The sequence below is a fragment of the Balaenoptera borealis genome (assembly GCF_965194805.1).
Source record: "Balaenoptera borealis genome assembly, chromosome: 7".
Classification (NCBI taxonomy): domain Eukaryota; kingdom Metazoa; phylum Chordata; class Mammalia; order Artiodactyla; family Balaenopteridae; genus Balaenoptera; species Balaenoptera borealis.
In genome coordinates, this window is record NC_138864.1 from 77,515,103 (window position 1) to 77,536,212 (window position 21,110).

Here is a 21,110-nt window from a genome sequence, read left to right on the forward strand (position 1 = left end):
TGAGTACTCTGCCTTTCTTTCCAAGAGAAGACATGGATGCAACTCTCATATCAAATCTATAAATAGATGGACCCATAAACACACATGGGAAGGAAGACCAATTTCACAAATAGCACATCATAATGATAAATGTTAATCTACAATAGTTCTTTCTTAAAATGCTGGGGCAAAAAGAGATGAGGAAACAACAAACAGGAAAATAATTAAGGGTTCATCTCTATGTTTACAAACTCAGTATTTCACCAATAATGAATTTTATATATTCTATGTATGCAGACCAATTTTTGCTTTAACATTATTTCTCCTGTAATACCTTACTTTGAGTCTTATAATTTTAAAAAGTTTTCCTTCATCATGTTCAAGCTATATCTTTCCAAACTCATCCACTATAAACATGAGGTAGGTTTGCATTTTATTCTCTCTCTTGATGTCACTTGACTTTCTAAAACTGTTATGAGCAGTCACAGGCTGATGATATTCCACATATAATTAGCTCTAAAGCATTAAAATGAATTACTAAAGTTGTCTTTTTTTTTTAAATCACTATAAGAAGATCATACCAGATGGAAGATCATCCAAGGGAAATTCAAACAGTCTGGATTTGTAAACTGAATGAAAACGGAAATCCTCCTGAAACAACACAAACAAGAGAGATGAGGCATGAACAACCAGATATCTCCAGGCTCAGGCAATCATAGCTGGAGGAGCTTAGACCTTAAAAGAACCGTCGCTTGACTACGCATTCTCTTGGGTTTGGAAAGGCGAAGAGCCATTGCACAACCCCTCCAGCTCACTCTTGTATTCTCCCAGCACCAGAGTGACAGCCCATTAAAAGCAAGACGCCTTCACAGACAGAGAAGCCAAAGCCTGCAGTAATCAAAAAGAAATGAATGGACCTATTCCCCCCAAGAGAAGCAAGACGTCTGGGAAAATGGGTTAATGTTTTTTACGACTGGTTCCTTTCCACGGAGGCCTGCCCCCTTTTAGAGCCTGACAGCTTTGTTAGGCACACTGCAGAGCTAACAGTCTGCCTGTACTGGGAAGCAGGATGACTGGAACAAGCAGAATGCCCAAAGCAGACCCTGCCTCAAAATTCAAGTGTCACATAAACTTCTGTGAAAAACCAACAGATAAAAAGCCATGTTTCATCTAAGAAAACTTAACGAACATTCAAATAACTTCATCTGGCTTCCTTCAATTACCAAAAAAAGAATGTCATAAATAGTCCAGTTTCATGATATTACTTTTTTAAAAAATCACATTGTCAGCTTCCCTGGTGGCGCAGTGGTTAGGAATCCGCCTGCCAATGCAGGGGACGCGGGTTCAAGCCCTGGTCCGGGAAGATCCCACATGCCGCGGAGCAGCTAGGTCCACGCACCACAACTATTGAGCCTGCACTCTAGAGCCCGCAAGCCACAACTACTGAAGCCCATGCGCCTAGATCCCGTGCTCTGCAACAAGAAGCCACCGCAGTGAGAAGCCTGCGCACCACAACGAAGAGTAGCCCCCGCTCACTGCAACTAGAGAAAGCCCGCACACAGCAACAAAGACCCAACACAGCCAAAAATAAATAAATAAATTTATTTAAAAACAAAAAAAAATCACACTGTCAAGCAAAGTGACAGGACAGCTTTCAGTGGGTACCCAGAAAATAACACACAAAACAGATAGTTTCCCACACAACATTGTTTATGAGTGGCAAAACAATGTGTGTTTCTTGAAATTATTTGCCTCTCTAAGTGTTTGATCAGTGTTCCATGATACATGGAAGAATATCTGTGTGTACAGAGCTAGGATGGAAGTGCATTATGTTTCTCTGTAGCCAGTAATAGTAACCCTTTTCTAATTTGTGAAAAATGAATGTTTCAACTAAAGTGAGAGAGAGAATTGAGAAAACCCAGATTTCTCTAAACTTCATCACCACGGGGCCTTAAAGAAAATGGGCAATAGAGAAAAATCTGGAATCTAGAAAAGAAAAAGGGTGGAAAATCACATTATCTGTGGATTCGATCTGTTATGAACTGACTATGTGTCTTCCAAAATTCATGTTTAAGCCCTAAACTCCTAATGTGATTATATTGGGAGACAGGGCCTGTGAGGATGCAATAAAGGTTAACAGAGGTCACAAGAGTGAGGTCCTAATCTGATAAGGCTTGTGCCCTTATAAGAAGAGGAAAAGACACCAGACCTCACACTCTCTCTCTGTCATGTGAGGACACAGTGAGAAGGTGGCTGTCTGCACCCCAGGGAGAGAGCCCTCAATGGACACTGAACCTGCTGGCACCTTGATCTTGGACTTCCAGTCCCCAGAACTGTGCGAAAATAAATTTCTGTGGTTTAAGCCACCCAGTATTTTATAATGATAGCCTGAGCAGATTAAGACAGACCACAGCACATTATGGTGGAGACAGAAATGAAGGCTTCAGAACACCTCAGAAGGAAAGTATTTCCAACCGAATGGAAGAGTAATAGTCAGATTTTTTTGGAAAAGATCACTGTGATTTTGCCTTATTCACTATTTAATTTAAATATATATGTGTATATATTATACGTATATATGTATACATATATTCCTGACCCTAAAATATGAAAATAAAGCAAAATAGAGAGAAAAAAAGAGGGAAAAAAAGCTCCCAGCATCAACATTTACATTTGCCACAGCAAACAGAAGGAGCACTTACTTGGGAGGTGTCATTTCCTTCTGGCTCGATGAGATAGGTGTGGTTCCCATCATAGAACATCCCACTGCCAAGGACAAGAAAATAGTTAGGCCTGGCAATTGACTCTTGCCTCAGAACAAGATCATTTTAAAGTCAGCAGCAGCCGGAGGGCCAGTTTGCTTCTCAATGCCCACGTCCCAGTCCCACCCATCACACGGGGTGCACACCACATAGCACACCCCCCCCACACACACATACCACCCACACCACACATCATACACACTCACACACACCACACACACCACACATCATACACACTCACACACACCACCCATACCACACACACCACCCGTACTACACACACACACACATACACCACACACACCACCCATACTACACACACACCACCCACATACCATACCACACACACACACCATATACCATACATTACACACCACAACCCCACACATATACACACCACATACCACAGACACACACACCCCACTCCACGTATCTCACACACACACATACATACACACACATCATATACATTTAATAAGATGAAAAAAGCTGCAGGAAGAGCAGAATAAGGCGGGCACAAGGCAGCAGGATGCAAGGAACAGGGCGCAAATCTGAAGTTCAGTTTTGGACCTCATTGGCTAGAGATGACTATCAGCCAATTGAGAAATCCTCTGCAGGGCATCTTAAGCTACATATGGCCTCGACTCCCACTCAGAAAGATCCGATAGCCACCCCATTTAGAGGAATGTGGTTTTTCTACTAAGATCAGGTCCCTTCTGATACTGAAGGAACTTGTGTTACCACTCAGGTGTCTGAGGGGGGTGAAGCTGTGATCTTCTGCAGTCACTTTTCAGTGTTAGGTGGAAATGACTGCATTATACCCAAGCTGCTAACCATAGAATAGTATGTGTCTTTCATTGATCGCTTAGTGAAATCGGCTGGTTTCCTGAGCTACAATTATAATGGCCTCCAGCTCTGTGTCAATCCAAATTCATTCACTCCTGCAGTAACATCTTCCACATGTCCTCTACTTTCATATACCCTTAGAACTGCCCTTTTCACATCTGTAATGTTTTCAACCCAAAGTGCACTTTCTGAATTTGGATGACATTGCATTTGGAATTTAAAGATAAACAGACGCAGATTGTAAGATATTACTGACAATATATGCCTAAGGAATCAGTGAGGGGAGCATTTTCAGAACAGTAGACCAAATATGGCAGTGAACATTCTGCTGATATCAGGCCAGACTCAACCAGAAAACTGTACAAAACCATCACCCTTTGCCAAAGTTCACATGGCTACACTGATTAAGTAGCAAGCAGATTGTTTTGTTTAAATAGTATTGGGTGCTATTTCCTCTTGAATTAAGTTAGTATCCAATGCAAAAATCAGTTATTTTTTATTGGATTTAAACATCATGATACATGGTATAAACAAAGCAGATTCTGACACCATCCATGAAGATTCTGGTTCCCTAAATGAATTATTATTATTTTTTTGGCCCCAGGGCATGTGGAACTTCCTGGACTAGGGATCGAACCCATGCCCCCTGCACTGGAAGTGTGGAGTCTTAACCACTGGACCACCAGGGAAGTCCTGGTTCCCTAAATGAAAATATGCCATTTTTGATTCTTTAACAATTAAAAAGCATGTGTGTTTCATTTACTTTGAGGATTGAAAGCTTTCTGTTACATTTATATAAATTCAAAATAGTATACTGAGTCCATCACAGAGTTTATAATTGATAAAATCCTATAGCTAGGACCAAGTCATTACCGGCCAATCGATTGAACTAAAATTATAAAAGGCTGCACCAAAACAAGATTTTGAAAGGAAATAGTCATTCTTACAAATTGCCACAAGAGGGCAATAAACTTACATTTGATTCCATTCTTTAATGTTCCCATAGTTACAGGATTTTGTCAAAACATCAGACATACCAGGACCAAAATATTGCCCATCAGTCCTTCAAATTTGAAAAAAAATGTGCTCCTGCAGGTTCTTTATGGAAAAGATATGAGTTTGATTATTTTACCCTTTATGTTCTTTAATGGAATTCAGTAAATCAAGAAAAATGAAAAATCTCAACATGTACTTGGTCATTTATAGAAGATGAGTCATGGATGAAATAATATATCTCATATCTAAATCACTGCAATTGAGACAACATAAATTATTTAATATTTAGAAATAGCTCCCCCAAATATTTCTGTCAGCAATGTTTGTTCAGAAGGTAAAATCAAGATGAAAAGTAATAATTAATAAATAACAAAAAGGAACAAGAGTGAATTTTTTCACATGCTCATAAAAGTCTAAGAACACCAAAATACATCTGTACACAATCCTGACAGTGTCCCTACACACGGTGGGTTTTCTGTTTGTTTCTTCTTGTTTAGTCTTAAATGAAAAAGTTTCTAAAGGGAGAAATAAATTTTACTTAGTTACAACAACAGAAGCCAGCTCTGAGATCAACTCCTCATCTAGTCACTAAAACGTCCTTCAAGTTCCCTTTCCATCCTTAGAACTGTGTAGGATTAGTAGCTGTTGGTCTGAGGGTCTCAGGTCTGTTAGGGTCCTTAGAAGGCAGTAATACCTTCTCTCTGATTCTCACAATATGGTGTCCATTTGGAAAACTGGGGGGTGGGGGAGGGGAGGGGCAGGGAGGAATTGGAACATGCACTGGGGAAGACACTTAACACTGTGACTTTGGACTGAGATTTTAAGAGGAAGAGAGAGGAAGGAGAAAGCCTAGAACAGACATTTGCTGTCACAAAAGTCGGCAGGCCCAGTGTACTATTCCTGGCTGACAGCTGTGCTCATCTTGAGATCAGAGATGACAATTTTACTGCTGAAGGGGATATCGACGTTTCTTTTTCCAGATTAAGAACACAGAGGCTCTCAGATATTAGGAACGGATTCCATGTTTGTAAAAATGTCTCCTTATTCAAAGAATTTATTTAAAATTAGTAAAATGGTCCTTTAGAAAAAAAGCAATAAGCAAATGGAGGTCCATCCTGCTCTCAGGCATGTGACCTCCTTTCTCTGGCTATTTATCGGATCCCTGTGTTCTCTCCTTCCTGCCTCTCACGTACCTACTGCCAGAGCCTGACCAGAGGCACCACTTAGGCAGACTGGCTAGACTTCCCAGCCTTTCCCATTAGGTCTCTTTCCTCACTTTCTTTGGACCTGTCAGTCGAACCCCTCTCCTGAAAGATTCTATCAAAGCCTGTTCCAGGGCCCACTCCATCTTCTTCAGGTGACATCTCTCTGGAGCCCTCAGGGATGACCTCATTCTTCAGTGCCCACCCTCAGCCTGCGTTTTTCTCAGTTTTTTTCTCTCTCAAAGAAAACAAGTATACCTACCACATTCCATAACACGAAGCTGGGCTAGATTTAGCTTCCCCACTAGACTGGGAGCTCTTGCAGGCAGGGCTCACATTCTAATTCCCTTAATATTCCAAGTGGCTGGCACACACCAGATGCTCAATAACTGTTGGTTAGATGAAAAACCCACATCTCTAACTTGGTAACAGACAGGAAGTATTTTAAAGCTTCCAAACAAAAATTTCACAAAACTAAAGTGCTAGCTGGTTCTGGGCCCCAAAAAGTAACAAGGAGCTTGGATGATTTAGTCTAAGTAGAATGCTGAGGGCTGACACAGTATCTTTATAAGGGCTCACAAGACAAGTAAGAGACAGACAGCCACCTGGGTATCACCATCATGACAGGATGGAGGAAGCTGATCTATTTCCACAGTAAACATCAGCAATCCTACTTTGATAGTGAAGGTTATGTAAAAGGAAGCGAGGCCCTTAGGAAGGATGAACTTTGTTCCATAGAGATTTCTGAGAACAAATGGACCCTCCCACGAGTTTGCTGTGAGTTAGGTGGGATTCTGGCTGAATAAAGGGCTAAAACACATGAGCTCTTGAGATCACCTGCAGCCCTTGTCTTTGTGCAAGGAGTCAGGAGTCTCCACCTCCTGAAATCTCTATTATTCCATACAAATGTAAAAATGAACATCAAGGAGTAGGAGGGGTAGAACGGGTACCAAGGGGCTAAACACCCACGGAAACAGAGAACAAAAAGTTACCCAAACCACTCCTGTCTCCATCTGGATGAAACTAGAAAAATGTTTCAAACGTCACTAAGGATGCATATTATAATCATAGAGCCCCTGGTCTCTGCATCTCTAATTTAACAGTCTGCTTGGTTTATAAACCACAAATGAGAAAAAGATTTGATCCACCACTGATTTAAAATTAGTTCTTGATATAAAATAGAGATTTTGACCACGGTGCATTAAAAATAAAGAAAATAAGTGATTGAAAAAAAATGGATGATACAAAAAATTTGGGGACACTTACTGAAGTCCATGGCATGTTGACAATGCCACAAATGAGGCAGGGTTTCCTCGGATGTGGCCCTGGTAGTAACAGTGCTCTCCTCCCTGAAAGCAGAAATAAAGAACATAAGCCTTTGCCACCACAAAGAGAATCTGCCACATCGTTTCACAGGTTTCTGCCCACACTGCACCTCCATGTGCAAAGCTCTGTACAATGTTTCACTATCCAGGCTAGTATTATCAAACCATTTCTAACAGAATTATTCATAAACACTCCCAGCGAGCTGACTCCAAATCAAAAGACAGGGAAATAAAAGTTGACTTAACTTTCCTTTTATGTAGGTGATGATAGACGGAACAAAGAAACAGACTCTGAAATACATATGTGGCCCCCAGCACCAGGAAAAGTTCAATCAGCGATTTCCCCAGTCCTGAGAAACTCAACCTTGAGTAGCAGCAAAATGATGTGCTTTCCCATAAAGTGAAGTAAAATGAATATAAATCATCTGAGAGTCACTAAATTAAATTGATGGAGCAAAATGCCTATTTTTACAGTTATCAAAACTTGACAAGTTTACACTAGTCTTTTCTCCAACCAGGAATGGCTTTACTGGTAAGCAGTCTAGGGTAGGGTTTGAAATTGAGAAGTTTCTTCTAGAAGTGAGCCAAATTAATGAAATTGCACTAAGAGACTCATTTCTTTGGATTAAATGTTCCTGGAAAAGGTAACAGGGTAGAGCCTCTGGCATCTCAAGGTGGTACCCCAGTCGTTAGATGCTTGCTACTCAGACTGTGGTCTAGAAAACAGCAGCAATGGCATCACCAGAAGCACGTCAGAAATGCAGAATCCCAGGGCCCACCCCCAACCTACTGGATCAGAATCAGCATTTTAACAAGGTACCTAGGTGATTCATATGCACATTTAAGTTTGAGAAGTACTGGTCTAAAGGACCTTTCCCATTCCCCCACTAATCTCCCATTTCCTCAGAAGCTGAAAGCTTTTAATTCTACTGACTCACTGATATGTGAAAGAGCAATGTAAGAAGGACTGAAGGAATGGGTGCTTTAAAGGGGCAAATGTTACCTACTTCACAGTCTGGCTTAAGGACTAACCCCACTTAAAATACTCAGTGCTTGACAAGGGCAGGGGAGAGAACAGGAAGACATAATGATGGAACAAGGTTGAAGACATTTTCTTCACCGGAATTCCAAGGAAGGCAGCCTGGCCTGAGCCTGCTGTTCCTCAGGAGATAACCCCACAGAACAGGGTGAAGCTCAGCTTTGCTGAGGGAGCAGGCAAAATGGCACGCAGCACAAGCCCTGACACCCTGACACCTCCACACTCCCAAGGGAGTCACTGAGAATCACGAACTGAGGACTGGGGTTGGATCGGATGGAGGATAAGATAGGGAGGTCCTTCACGCGTAATTCTGACAGGCAGTGGAACCCAGAAGGCCATAGACTTAAGGGGAGAAACAAAGCCAGTCCCTGACTTCCAGGGTAGGGTTGGTTTGGATGTTAACAGTGTGAGCTATCAGCTCCTTCACTTACTAGCCGTGTAATCTCAAGCAAATCACAGAGCCTCCCTGTGTAATAATCTCATAGGGTTGTTCAGAGGATTAAAGAGCTAACATGCATAAAGGGCTTAGAATAATGCATGGCACTTGGTACACACTCAATAAACGTTTGCTACCATTATGATTACTGTGTGTCACCTATTGTCCTACTCAGTTTACACACACAATCTCCTTAAATCCTCACATCGCTTCTACAAAGAAATATTGCCGTCTCTATTTCACATAGGAGGTCACAATCTCTGAGTCAAGGCTGTCCACCTGGGAAGTTGCCATGTAGGGGTGCAAACTTTGTGTGAATGTGTGAATGCGAGGCCTGTGTCCTTCCCCCTACATTACTTATGAGTTGGACCTAGAACCTGTGAGTTATGCAATGCAAGCTTCCCCTAGGCTGTTTTTGTTTGTTTGTTTGTTTTTAATTTTTGGAGTAAAGCTGGGGGGTAAATTTAACAGAACTTAAAATTCCCTCTGTTGGGCTGTTGGATTGGTGAACTATCCAAAAGATTAGTGGAGGAGAGGTTACTATGTTTCAAATGACCTTGATTTCCTGGACACATCTGATTAGACCAATCAAAACTCTACCATTTGATTGGCCAGACACAAAAAGCCAAAGGTCAATGGGGTGACCTGGAAAGACAGAGCAGCATTTCTTTAAATTGGACACAGACTAAATAACCCAATCAGATCTCTCTCAGAGGTCTAAAACTCACAGTGAAGAGTAGGTAGAAAGATAGTAGAAACAAAGAGAAACAGAAACCAGGAAGATAATCACAAGAATTATGGTGTCAGGTTAGGGAACAATGGAAGCTGACAAGTCATTGTATGTGGGGAAAATACATCAGAGGTACAGGCATATAAGACATGTTTTATAAATTACTAAAGTTTTCTTTAAAATACCAACTTTGGAAACATGTTATGTTAAATCATAAAAAAGGACAAAGAGTTCATGTTTTGAAACAATCCATTATATAGGGGTTAAATAGACGATTAGATAATAGAAAACAATCTTTCACTAATTTCTGATTCTGAAAAATAGGAGTCAATCCAAAAACAGCATATGATCATGATCCGTCTGCACAAAAGCCTAACACCGCAAATGAAGTGAAGAGCTCAATATGGTTGAATCATTATCAAATGTTTCCATGACACTTCAAGAGAAGCATAAACACCAGGGGGGGAAATCTCCTCAATTTAGACTATTATAATTCAAATCTTGAGGCTCTCAACTGGCATTATGTGTAATTCTTCTAAATAATAGTGGAAATTAATTTTTGTGTTGTAACTTTTTTTTTCAGGACTTATTCGCCATAAATCAACAATTATTTCAACTTAGAACTAAAGTAGATTGTTTTTTTTCCTTTGACATGCCTGGAAATATTTCTTAGTCCAGAATAGAGGCCTTAATGTTAAAGGGCTTCTTTAATTTATATAAATCTATAGTTAAATTATTAAAATAAATAGACAAAATAAATTTAATAGATTTTTGCTTTTAAATAAGTATTTTCACACATTATTTTTAAAATAATAAATACTTATGGCAAAAATCCTAAGAATTCAGGTGGTACATGGTAAAGAGTGAAAATATCCCCTTCCTGCACATTGTCCAGGCTGCAGTTGCTTCCTAAAAGGTAAGCATTTTTGACAGATTTTGTGTACCACATCAGGAGTTGTCTATGCATATTTAAGGAAATGTGTATATACATAAATATACATATATCCTTTTCAGTGCATAAATGAGTTTACACTATCCATACTGTTCTGCCACTTGATTTTTTTCCTTAAGGTAACCTTAACATCAACCTCATTCTTTCAATGATGGCAGAATATTCTATCACAGGGGTGAACCACAACTCATCTAAACAATCCTGTACAAATGGACATTTAGGTTATTGCAACAAACATTCTTTCATATATTTCTGTGCACTCTGTCAGTATATATGTAGGACAGATTACCAGATGTGTAGGTCAAAGAATATGTGCGTTTAAAATTTTAGTGGATAGTTTAAAAGACAAATATAATTGTATTTCTTTACACATATCTGTTTTAAAAGATGCATGGCAGGCTTCCCTGGTGGCGCAGTGGTTGAGAGTCTGCCTGCCAATGCAGGGGACACGGGTTCGAGCCCTGGTCTGGGAAGATCCCACATGCCACGGAGCAACTAGGCCCATGAGCCACAATTACTGAGCCTGCGCGTCTGGAGCCTGTGCTCCGCAACAAGAGAGGCCACGATAGTGAGAGGCCCGTGCACCGCGATGAAGAGTGGCCCCCGCTTGCCACAACTAGAGAAAGCCCTCACACAGAAATGAAGGCCCAACACAGCCATAAAAATAAATAAAAAAAAAAAAAATTAAAAGATGCATGGCATTTTAAAATAATAAAATGCATTTTATTAAAAATTACATATTTTAATAAAGACTACCACTTAAACCAACTTTCTCAAATCTTATCAATAATAAAGTTTCTCCATACCTTCACATGACTTTCTTAAGGAACGAGATGCTTTATGGAAGTAGGTATTATAGAAAATAACCTAAGACAGATGTAGGAAAAGAAAAAAGCCAGCACATCCCAACAGAGTTTAGCTCTTTATCCAACTGCCAGTCATGGCTTTATTCCTTGCTGTCTCTTTTGTTCCAGAAATAAATCCATTGTCCTTGAAACTTTCTTCATACTCATTGATTTAATAACACAGTCATAACAGTACAGATGTTTATTTTTAGCTAATTAGATAGTTGTAGCTAAAAAAATTACCCACCTCTATAAAAATGAACTATATGATAATTCACATGTCATACTGGTTTATCTTCCCTGGGGAAAAAAGCTTACTGAAATTTAATTCTAGGGAAGTTGAAATAATCATTTACTTGAAAAATTCAAACACAAACCACATTTTTATTAAGCATCCAGAACTCAAAAGAAAAGCAGAATTTATTACACATATGATGAGATGATAATGTAAAGGAAGTTACACAGCCTGGGTTATAAAACTATGAAAACCCAATAAAAGACACTAATTAGAGCACAGCTGCAAGGCCATGGTCATTTGCTCTCCATCCAGACCCTCAAAGGAAACTACAACTTTATCAGCTCCAAGATGGACCAGGGCCACCTCTTCCAAAAAGCCTTCTCAGATTCCCTCCTCCTCATAAAATTAACCTTGCTAACCCTTCTTTCCCTGAAGTTTCATATTTTATCTCCTTCTATCTGCATTCTTGTTTCTGTCCCATGCCCCCACTAAACTGTGGTCTCCTTTCAGAGAAGCACAGGTGCCTGATCTATATTTACATCCCCAAGTGTGCTGTTGGGGGGAGAGCCTCCCAGAATCTCAGCTTCCTCATCAATCAAATGCGGAAAATAACAACCCACACTGCCTCACAAAAGAATGAAGTGGAATCCATGAGATACAAAGTCAAGTCCACTGTAAACTGCTATATAATTGGATGCAGTCAGGCAATATTTACTCAGTGAGGGATTCTATATGTCCCTCTAGCTATGATTCTCATACTTTATTTGTTAAGACTAACAAATTGTTAAATTCAGGGCATTAGCTAATTAATAATGCAGATTACTGTGTCTCTCGCCCAGAGAGTCTGTTTAGGCAGCTCTGAGGTTAGACCCAAGAATCTGCATTTTAACAAATATCCCATGTTTTTCTTACTCTAAGAATACACTAGAGCAGTGGTCCTCAACCTTGGCTGCCTATCAGAAACACCTTGGGGAGCTTTCAAAATCCCAATGCTCAGGCTGTACTCCAACCCAATTAAATCATCCTCTCTGGAGACAGGACGCAGGCCTCAGCATCTTTTTAAGTGCTCCAGATGATTCAATGAAGCTATAGTGTCTGAGAATCCCTGCCCTAAAGAAATATCGCTCAACAGCAGGGGTTCTCAAAGCTGACTATCAGAATCACCGTGACTCCCAGAACCACCCACTGGTTCCCAGGCATTCCCTCAGACCTACTGGATCCAAATCTCCAAGGAGAGAGGGCTCTAGGCTTTTTAGGGTTGCAAAAAGTTCCCCAGCTGATTTTGTCGATCATATTTGGAATTATTAACCTAAAAATATTCAACCCGATACCAAACCGTCCCCAGGGAGAGGGCACCAGAAAGACTGAGATCTTTCAGAGAATGAAAGTGTATGCCATATCCTGGGCATTCTGCTTGGTGATGAATGTACTATTTCATGATGACTGAGGAAGTGAATATTAATTTTTCCATTTCACAAGTGAGAAAACGTAGATTTAAAGTGAGCCTTCACACCCAGGTATGCCGGATGCAGAGTCAAGTCTCTTTACGTTGGTGGTTCTCAAAGAGTGGTGTCCAGCCCCAAAGCATCAGCTTATTAGAAATGCAAATTCTTAAGCCTCTCCCCAGACATACTCCTCGATCAGAGGCTCTGGAAGCTCTCCAGTGACTTCCAGGCACTCAAAATTTAAGAACAACTGCTTTTCGCTACGTCTGCCTTTGCATTTTAAAGCTCCTCATTTGCTGAGCTCTCTGAAATCCTACACTAGTTCCTGAGCAGAGTCTAACTGAAGCATAAAAGATATAAACAGCCATAGCTCTTCTCCACTTCTTCTCTTTTTCTCCCAAAGCCAGCTGGTTTTATCAGAAACAGAATTGAGGGTAAAAGGTGAAATAAGAATACGTGAGGGACTTCCCTGGTGGCGCAGTGGATAAGACTCTGCACTCCCAATGCAGGGGGCCCAGGTTCGATCCCTGGTCAGGGAACTAGATCTCATATGCATGCCACAACTAAGAGTTTGCGTGCCACAACTAAGAAGCCCACCTGCTGCAACTAAGAGCCGGTGCAACCAAATAAATAAATAAAAATATGAAAAAAAGATTATGTGAGAATTTTACCATGTACAGAGCCAGGAAGAGCAGAGCTATTCTTTGTAGGTGCTGGTAAGAGGGTACCATACAGGATGCTTTGGCCAGGACTCAAGGGACTAGAGCAATCAACGTCCCATTAGCCTGGAACTAAGGGGTCTCCCAGGATGCAGGTCATTCAGTGCTCCATCCAAGAAAGTCACAGGCAAAAATCAGTGTGAGTTTGGTCACCCCAAAAGGGACAGGGTTACTGCAGACACTTCCAGACCAAAACACCGGCCTGTAAGCCTTGTGATCCTGCTCTGCTCCCTGAGTCATAGCTCTCTCCCCCTCTGTGGGCACCAGTCCCAGGACTGGCTTCTGCCCTGCAGATCGGGGTTCATGCCAGTCATCCTCATCCATAAGTGAGACCCTTGCTCACTCTAGAAGTTCGCCACCCAGGGTGCACATTAGTGTCACATTACTGTCACGAGGTAAGTATTTTTTAAAAAAGACCAAGCCTTATTCCATGCCAATTATATCAGGACCTCTAGGGATGGAACCTGAACATTATTTTAAACTGCCCAGATGATTCCAACATGCTGCCTTAGGTTGAGAAGCTATGCTCTAGGCAATTTCCCCTTTGCAGGAACTGAAGACCTGTCCCTGAACTCTACTGCACCCTAAATTTCTCCCAGGCATGTGCACTGGCTAGACTTCTGTTTGTGGCTGCATGGCTGGAATCTGTTCTGCCAGGCATTTGTCTACAATAGCCTCTTCCCAATTTCCTCCTGATTGGCATTGACATGACGTGCCTCTCCCTCCCAATAGTGAGAAATGACATTTTAAAGTCAGGAATATTCCGAGTCTCCCTAGGGTCATCTGCATCAAGGGAATTCCTAGAAAAGCTAAATCTTATTTTGGAGAGGATCCAGCAACCTACCCTGATTAAAATGTATAACCTGGAATTATATAGAATCAGATGGGATTCATAAAAGGGACATAAGTTAAACATTTGTTCAGTTACAGAATGTAAGGTTATCTGATTCTACAGGCTCTCCAAGGAAAACAGAGAGAAAAGCAATCTCATCTTATTTTACAGTAAATTAAATTAAATAAAGCTATCACATGGTTGATAATCCATGGATCTACACTATGCATGTCAAAATCTTTACCAGTTCATGCCAAAATAAGAAAAATAAGGGCAATTCAGTCAGTTTTTCATAAAGCTAAATGCATTTAATTTTCATATAACTGTCCTTTGTTTTGAGATTTATTCTTGCCTTCTCTTTATTAAAATTATCCATTTTTAGTTTTTAATAGGCTTTTTTATTTTGAAATAATTGTAGATTCACAGAAAAGTTGCAAAGATGGTACAGAGAGTTCTAGTATATCTATCACTCAGTTTCTCCCATTGTTAACATCTTACATCACCTGAGTACATTTGTCAAAACTAAAAGACTGATATCAGAATGTTACCGATTGCTAGGCTCTGAACATTTAGATTTCACTAGTGTTTCCATTAACTTCCTCTTTCTTTTCCAGGATCCAGTCCAGGTTACCATATTGCATTAGTTGTCACAGTCATTCTTTTTTGAACTGGGAGCAATAGTAAATAGAATTTAGGTATTTTGAAGGGGCTGTTTCCATATACAGTAAAATAAAAAGACTGGCAACCCTATATTGATCTAAAATTTGTTTTGTTAGTATACTGGGCTATGAAATGCAAGTCCAGGATCAAGAGTATGAATGAATATTTCCTAGACTCTAACTTAGCACTATAGGTTTCAAAATAATTTTTTTAAAAAACTACCCTTATGTAAACAAGCTTAATTTAAACAACTTATTAAAATGTAATTTTTAATATAACCCATAGAGATAATTTCTGAAAGGTTACTCAATAACACTTTTCTATAACAATAATCTAGGATTCCTCATTGCCTGAAATTGTTCTGGACTGTCCTTTCAAGGATGTTTGCAGAGTGAAAAGCCTTTGAAGATAGAGCTATCTCCCTCTAGAGCAAAAAAGAAGCATGTTTACTTCCTATGATAAAAGATTCTAGTTTTTTAAATTCAGAATTTCTCTAGTAACACAACATGCTGTGTGTGCAGGTGTCACCTGGCCCTTTCCTCTGTCACCCTCTGGGGATCGAGGTTCATGCTACAAGCATAAGAAAATGCTGATATTCTGGCTACTTCTTTGACGCAGGATCTCCTGTCTTCTGCCAGAAGAGATGAAACTGCAACAGGCTAACTTGTTAACTTGCAAGTAGGATAAAATCTTAGACCCTCACAGTTGTTGAAACTTGGATTTCCATTTTCCCCTGAAGATTAGGAGATTTGTGAACAGTGAGCCTCCATTCCCACATTTGCATTTTGCTGTAGGATACAAATCAGCTGCAGATAAGAATAAGATACACATTGTTCATCTTATTACAGCTAGCCTGTCTCTCATTTATACCACTAGTTGACACCTTAGGACATTTGTGTTTGCCATCCCATTCCAGGATACAAGTGTTCAAGCAGTATCAAAATTATCACCTCATTTCAGCATCTAAAGCTAAATGGTCCTTCAAAAATCTCTGCACTATTTTAATGCTCATCGATAAGCACTAGGATCTTGCAGCATCGTCATCCACCAAAAAACATTTTAAAAACTAAAAGGAGACAAATCTAGCTGACAAAAAAAGGAAATAATTTCATTTAAAAATATGCATGGTTCCTGTTGAAGAGGAAAGATATATAAGAATATTATTGCAGCAAATATTCTTGAATATTATTGTAGCGAAAGTTTCTACAAGAAAGGAAAAAGAGACAGAACTAGAAAGCCAGCTATTGGATATAAATAAAAGTGATAAGCAGAAGAGTTTCTTATTGGAAAATGGTGAACACCACAGAAAATAGGCACCATAAATTTCTTATGAGCTCTCGAGTTTAAAAAAAAAAAAGCCCACAAGGGACACAGTGAACTTAAAATCTATTTTTATTGTTGTGCAGGAATCTTTCCTTATACTAATTTCCCCTGGGTATTGTCAGCTGTGGAAAACAAAACATAAAAATGATGATAGTTTTCCAGGAGTTAAAGCTCACAAGTATCCTAACTGAACAATTGTTAAAGTCTTTATGAGAGGCAATCCATTTTTAAAAGTTGAAGACTTACTCGCTCTCCTCTTGTATGTAGGCTCAGGCACCTCCAGCACATGCTCTAATTGTTTTTACATTAGTTATAATCAAAATGCCTTCTGTATTCATTTCCTAGGACTCTCATAACAGATTACCAAAACCTGGGAGGCTTAAAACAACAGAAATTTATTCTCTCACAGTACTGCAGACGAGAAGTCTGAAATCAAGGTGTTGGCAGAGCCATGCTCCCTCTTGACAAGAATCCTTCCTTGCTTCTTCCTAACTTCCAGTGGTTGCCAACAATTCTAAGTGTTCCTTGGCTTGGAGATGCATCCTCCAATCTCTGCCACCTTCTTCACATGGCATTCTTCCTGTGCGTCTGTCTCTGCATCTCTATGTCTAAACTTCCCTCTTATAAGGACACCAGTCATTGGATTAGGGCCCTCCTCTTAACTTATCACACCTGAAAAGGCCCTGTTTGCTAAAAAGGTCACATTCACAGGTACCAGGGGACATGACTTTTGAGGGGACACTATTCAACACAGTACAATTTCTCATCTCTTTCAATGTGACCAATTGAATTTTTATATTCCTAATCTAGAGATTTTGCTTCTAAGAAGCTTGGCTCAGTGAAATAAACCGCAGGTGTCTACTACAGCAGCCCTCACCTAAAAAGATTAACCCGTATCTCAATTACCTCTAGCCAGACATTCTAGTTTCCCATAGCTTAATTTAACAATACTCATCATTATTTTACACAAATAATACAGTAAACCTGATCTTCAGTTCTTTTATTAAGTCGAACAGAGCTTCCAAAATTGCTTATTTTTAACCAGAAAATAGTCAAGAAAAATTATTTTTCAGCTGTCAGGTAATCATTTACAGACCTATTAATATAACAATGTCTGATCAGACTACGAAAACATTTTAGGTTCCCACAGAATGCTCCTCAGCAACAAATTACTGTAACACAGAGAGGGTACTTAGCAGGTTCTCTATGTTGCAGTTCTAAATTGAGAGAATGGAAAATGAATGTGGACCACATACAGTGACTATATAATTATAAACTCATGAAATTATAACTCTTTCCAGGAAATTACTACATTACTGTATCTTTTTAACAAATAATAGACACTTAAATGTATTGCTCTGTATGAATGCTTTAGCATAAGACATGCGTATTACCTAAAACCTTCTTCTGTAGTTGGTGTTTGAATATCAATAGGAAAAAGTATAACTGTCTGGAAGACAGTTACAGAAGACGAAGGCATATTTGGCATCCCTAAAATAAAGGAAGAAAAAGATTTCTGTTCCATCTGAAAAGAATACTATTTTTGTTGTTTTCTTCTCTTCCTTTTTTGTTTTAGAAGATGTAACTATATGAGGGTTTGAGGTAAAGAAAAAAAGACATTTTTTCCCACTACCACCAGGAACTTATTCTCCTTTAATTTCACTTCCATTCTATCATCCTCCCATCCACTCTTTTTTTGAAAAAGGAAGGATAAACAGGGAACACTTCTAGCTGCCAAAAGAAGGCTGTATTGCAGCATCTCTTTCTCCTGTTATACTTGACCCTTAAACACTGTGCTCAAGAACTCAACACTAGCATCCAGTGGTCATTCTTATTCCTCAGTGGATGATTCTGCATTAGCCCAGGCCTAATTTAAAGGTACAAACAAAGGGTTGGCTTACTAAGGACAAACTTCTCAAACGATTCCTTCAGGGAGGCAAAGTAGTATTTAAGGGTTGTATCTGACAAGAAGTGATGCTAAACCTGAAAAAATTAAGTGCTTTTCTTTCAGCAATGTTTCTATGAGCACATGATTGTCATTTGCCATTTTGGGGGTATTTTCCTGTAAAATGAAGGAGGAGTTGAATTTGGTGGTCTCTAAAGTTCTTTCTGGTTCTATGATTTGCAATCTATTTTTAAAAAATCAAAGATTACCAACTTTTTATTTCTTTTAAATAATCAGGCCAACTTTCAAGGAATTAGTATCTTTTACACTGCATTTACCATTAAAAAAATTAAACCAACAACAAAAGATACTCATGTGTTTGGAAAAATTTTAAATGTTACATACAAAAATTTTAAACAATTTAAAAATTATTTCTAAAATTTCAAATAATTTATGAGTCATATAAGAGTCCTAGTATAAATTACAGAATATACGTATTTATGGGCAGTGAAAAAATGTATGCATCAGAACTTTTAGGACGCTGCTAAAATGGTACTTAAGAATAAATTCTTCATCCCTAGACGCTGATAGAAAAGAAAGATTGATAATGAATAAGTTAAATTTTAACTCAATGAGTTATGAAAAGAACAAAGGAGAATTTTTTTAAGTAAAAGAAAGTAGACGTTAATAACAGAAGTAGAGCTCGTTCCTTGAACAAAATATATCTTAAAAAACTCAAACAAGGGCTTCCTTGGTGGCGCAGTGGTTGGGAATCCGCCTGCCGATGCAGGGAACACGGGTTCGAGCCCTGGTCTGGGAAGATCCCGCGTGCCGCCGCGGAGCAACTAAGTCCGTGCGCCACAGCTACTGAGCCTGCGCTCTGGAGCCCGCGAGCCACAGCTACTGAGCCCGCGTGCCACAATTGCTGAAGCCCGCGTGCCTACAGCCCGTGCTCTGCAACAAGAGAAGCCACTGCAATGAGAGGCCCGCACACTGCAACAAAGAGTGGCCCCCGCTCGCCACAACTAGAGAGGGCCCGTGCACAGCAATGAAGACCCAACGCAGCCAAAAATAAATAAATAAAATAAATAAACTTATTAAAAAAAAAAAAAAACTCAAACAAGATTAACCAAGTAAGAGTAAAGGCACAAATAAAGTATAATAGAAATGAAACAGGAGATACTCTGATACAGAATTATCAGACTTTAAAAACCAAAAATGACTTGAAGCAAATTTAACAAAATGCTAACATGTATCTACACATGTATCTTTTACAACATGTTATAGAATTTTTAATATGTTTGAAATATTTCAAAGATACTGAAATTTTTATCATAGGTCAATTGCTGGTATGTCATGACTTGAACTTTAAAACTGATTTAGAAGTGGCTCTAATATACCTTCCAAAGACAGCACGTGAATATGAGCCTCAGTACACAGGATGACCTCAGCATCAGGTGAACAGATGGAACACTTCTATTTTTCCTGTTTATATTCACTGCATCTTTTCATAGCAGGGGGAATAATCTGCTCTCCCAGACCTGTCCAAACTGGACTTCTCCCCACATAGTTTTGGGTGAACAGGAGAAACTACCCAATTTCCTAACACGTGGCTTAATTCATTCACTTAATTTTTTTGTTCAACAAAAAAAATTGTTGAATTATTGTCTTCGAGGTACATACATTATGCTGAGAGCTAGGAACTCAGTACAAGTTCCCCTGGGAGTCTACTCTTGGAGTAACTTCTCATAGATTGTATAGTCTAGGGGCATAGAAGATTGTCTTCATATGAAGCAGAGCATGAAGAAATGCTGTGGGTGATCCTGACGTGCTTCCTGTATCTCAAGCAGAATCAGAAACTAGCAGTAAGAAGTACAGGCCACCAAAGACCTAGCCAGAAACTCTTTACAAATTTCCACTTTACCTCAATAATGATTTCAACACTAATATTTATGGAGCATTTCCCATACACAAAGCTCTGAGCTACATGTCTATCTTTCTCATTTAACAGATGAGAAAAATGAACCACGGAAGAAATAAGTAAATTGTCCAAAGCCACATGAAAACTGATTGGCATAGTCAGGATTTGAATTTAGGTCTATCTATCCCTAACAATATCCTTGGTCTCTAAGTTTACTGCCTCCAAACTACCGATTTATCCTGGACTTAGAAACAAAAGAAATGACTAGCTTCATTTATTAACACTAGTTGAGAAAAAAATTTTTTTTAATTTTTTTAAATCAGAAAGGTAGCAATGACCTCAAGAAGACAGCACTTAGTCTGTCCAAAAATCAAATTGCTGTGTGGGATACCTGTTGACCCCACTCAGAATTACCCAAGAAACCACTCTGCCTTCTAAAGACAGTTAGAGGTACACTTTCAGATTTTTGAGAATATGGAGAGAAGAGAAAACAAAGGCAGAAAATAATCAATATATGAAGTCCAAAGGCATACTTGGTCTTGTTTCCATTAGGTCATACCTGATTTCTTTGGGTCAAGGCTCTGCTCAAATGTTATACTCCTGCTTTCTCTCCCTTTTTTTTAAAAATTCATTTTATTGAAGTATAGTTGACTTACAATGTTGTGTTAATTTCTGCTGTACAGCAAAGTGATTCAATTATATATATATAAAATTGAAGAATTAAGAATTTCTCATATTCTTTTCCATTATGGTTTATTACAGGGTATTGAATATATTTCCTGGGCTATACAGTAGGACCTTGTTGTTTATCCATCCTATACATAAGAGTTTGCATCTGCTAATCCCAAACTCCCAATCCATCCCTCCCCCAACCCCCTCCCCCTTAGCAACCACAAGTCTGTTCTCTATGTCTGTGAGTCTGTTTCTGTTTCATAGATAAGTTCATTTGTGTTATATTTTAAATTCCACATATAA

At 39.3% G+C, this 21,110-nt stretch overlaps 1 protein-coding gene across 19 annotated transcripts in view; it reads right to left on the reverse strand.

Moving 5' to 3' along the window:
* ADAM22 (ADAM metallopeptidase domain 22) overlaps window positions 1-21,110 on the reverse strand; it is a gene marked incomplete at its 3' end in the record, with an annotated part of 239,376 nt that overhangs the window by 76,796 nt on the left and 141,470 nt on the right. For all 19 annotated transcript variants that reach the window (XM_082398238.1, XM_082398229.1, XM_082398239.1 and 16 more), the window contains exons 5-7: window positions 7,052-7,134; window positions 2,682-2,745; window positions 561-630 (exon numbers count right to left, since the gene is read on the reverse strand). In XM_082398238.1, the coding sequence (XP_082254364.1) occupies window positions 561-630; window positions 2,682-2,745; window positions 7,052-7,134 (217 nt within the window). The remainder of the gene's footprint in view (window positions 1-560; window positions 631-2,681; window positions 2,746-7,051; window positions 7,135-21,110) is intronic.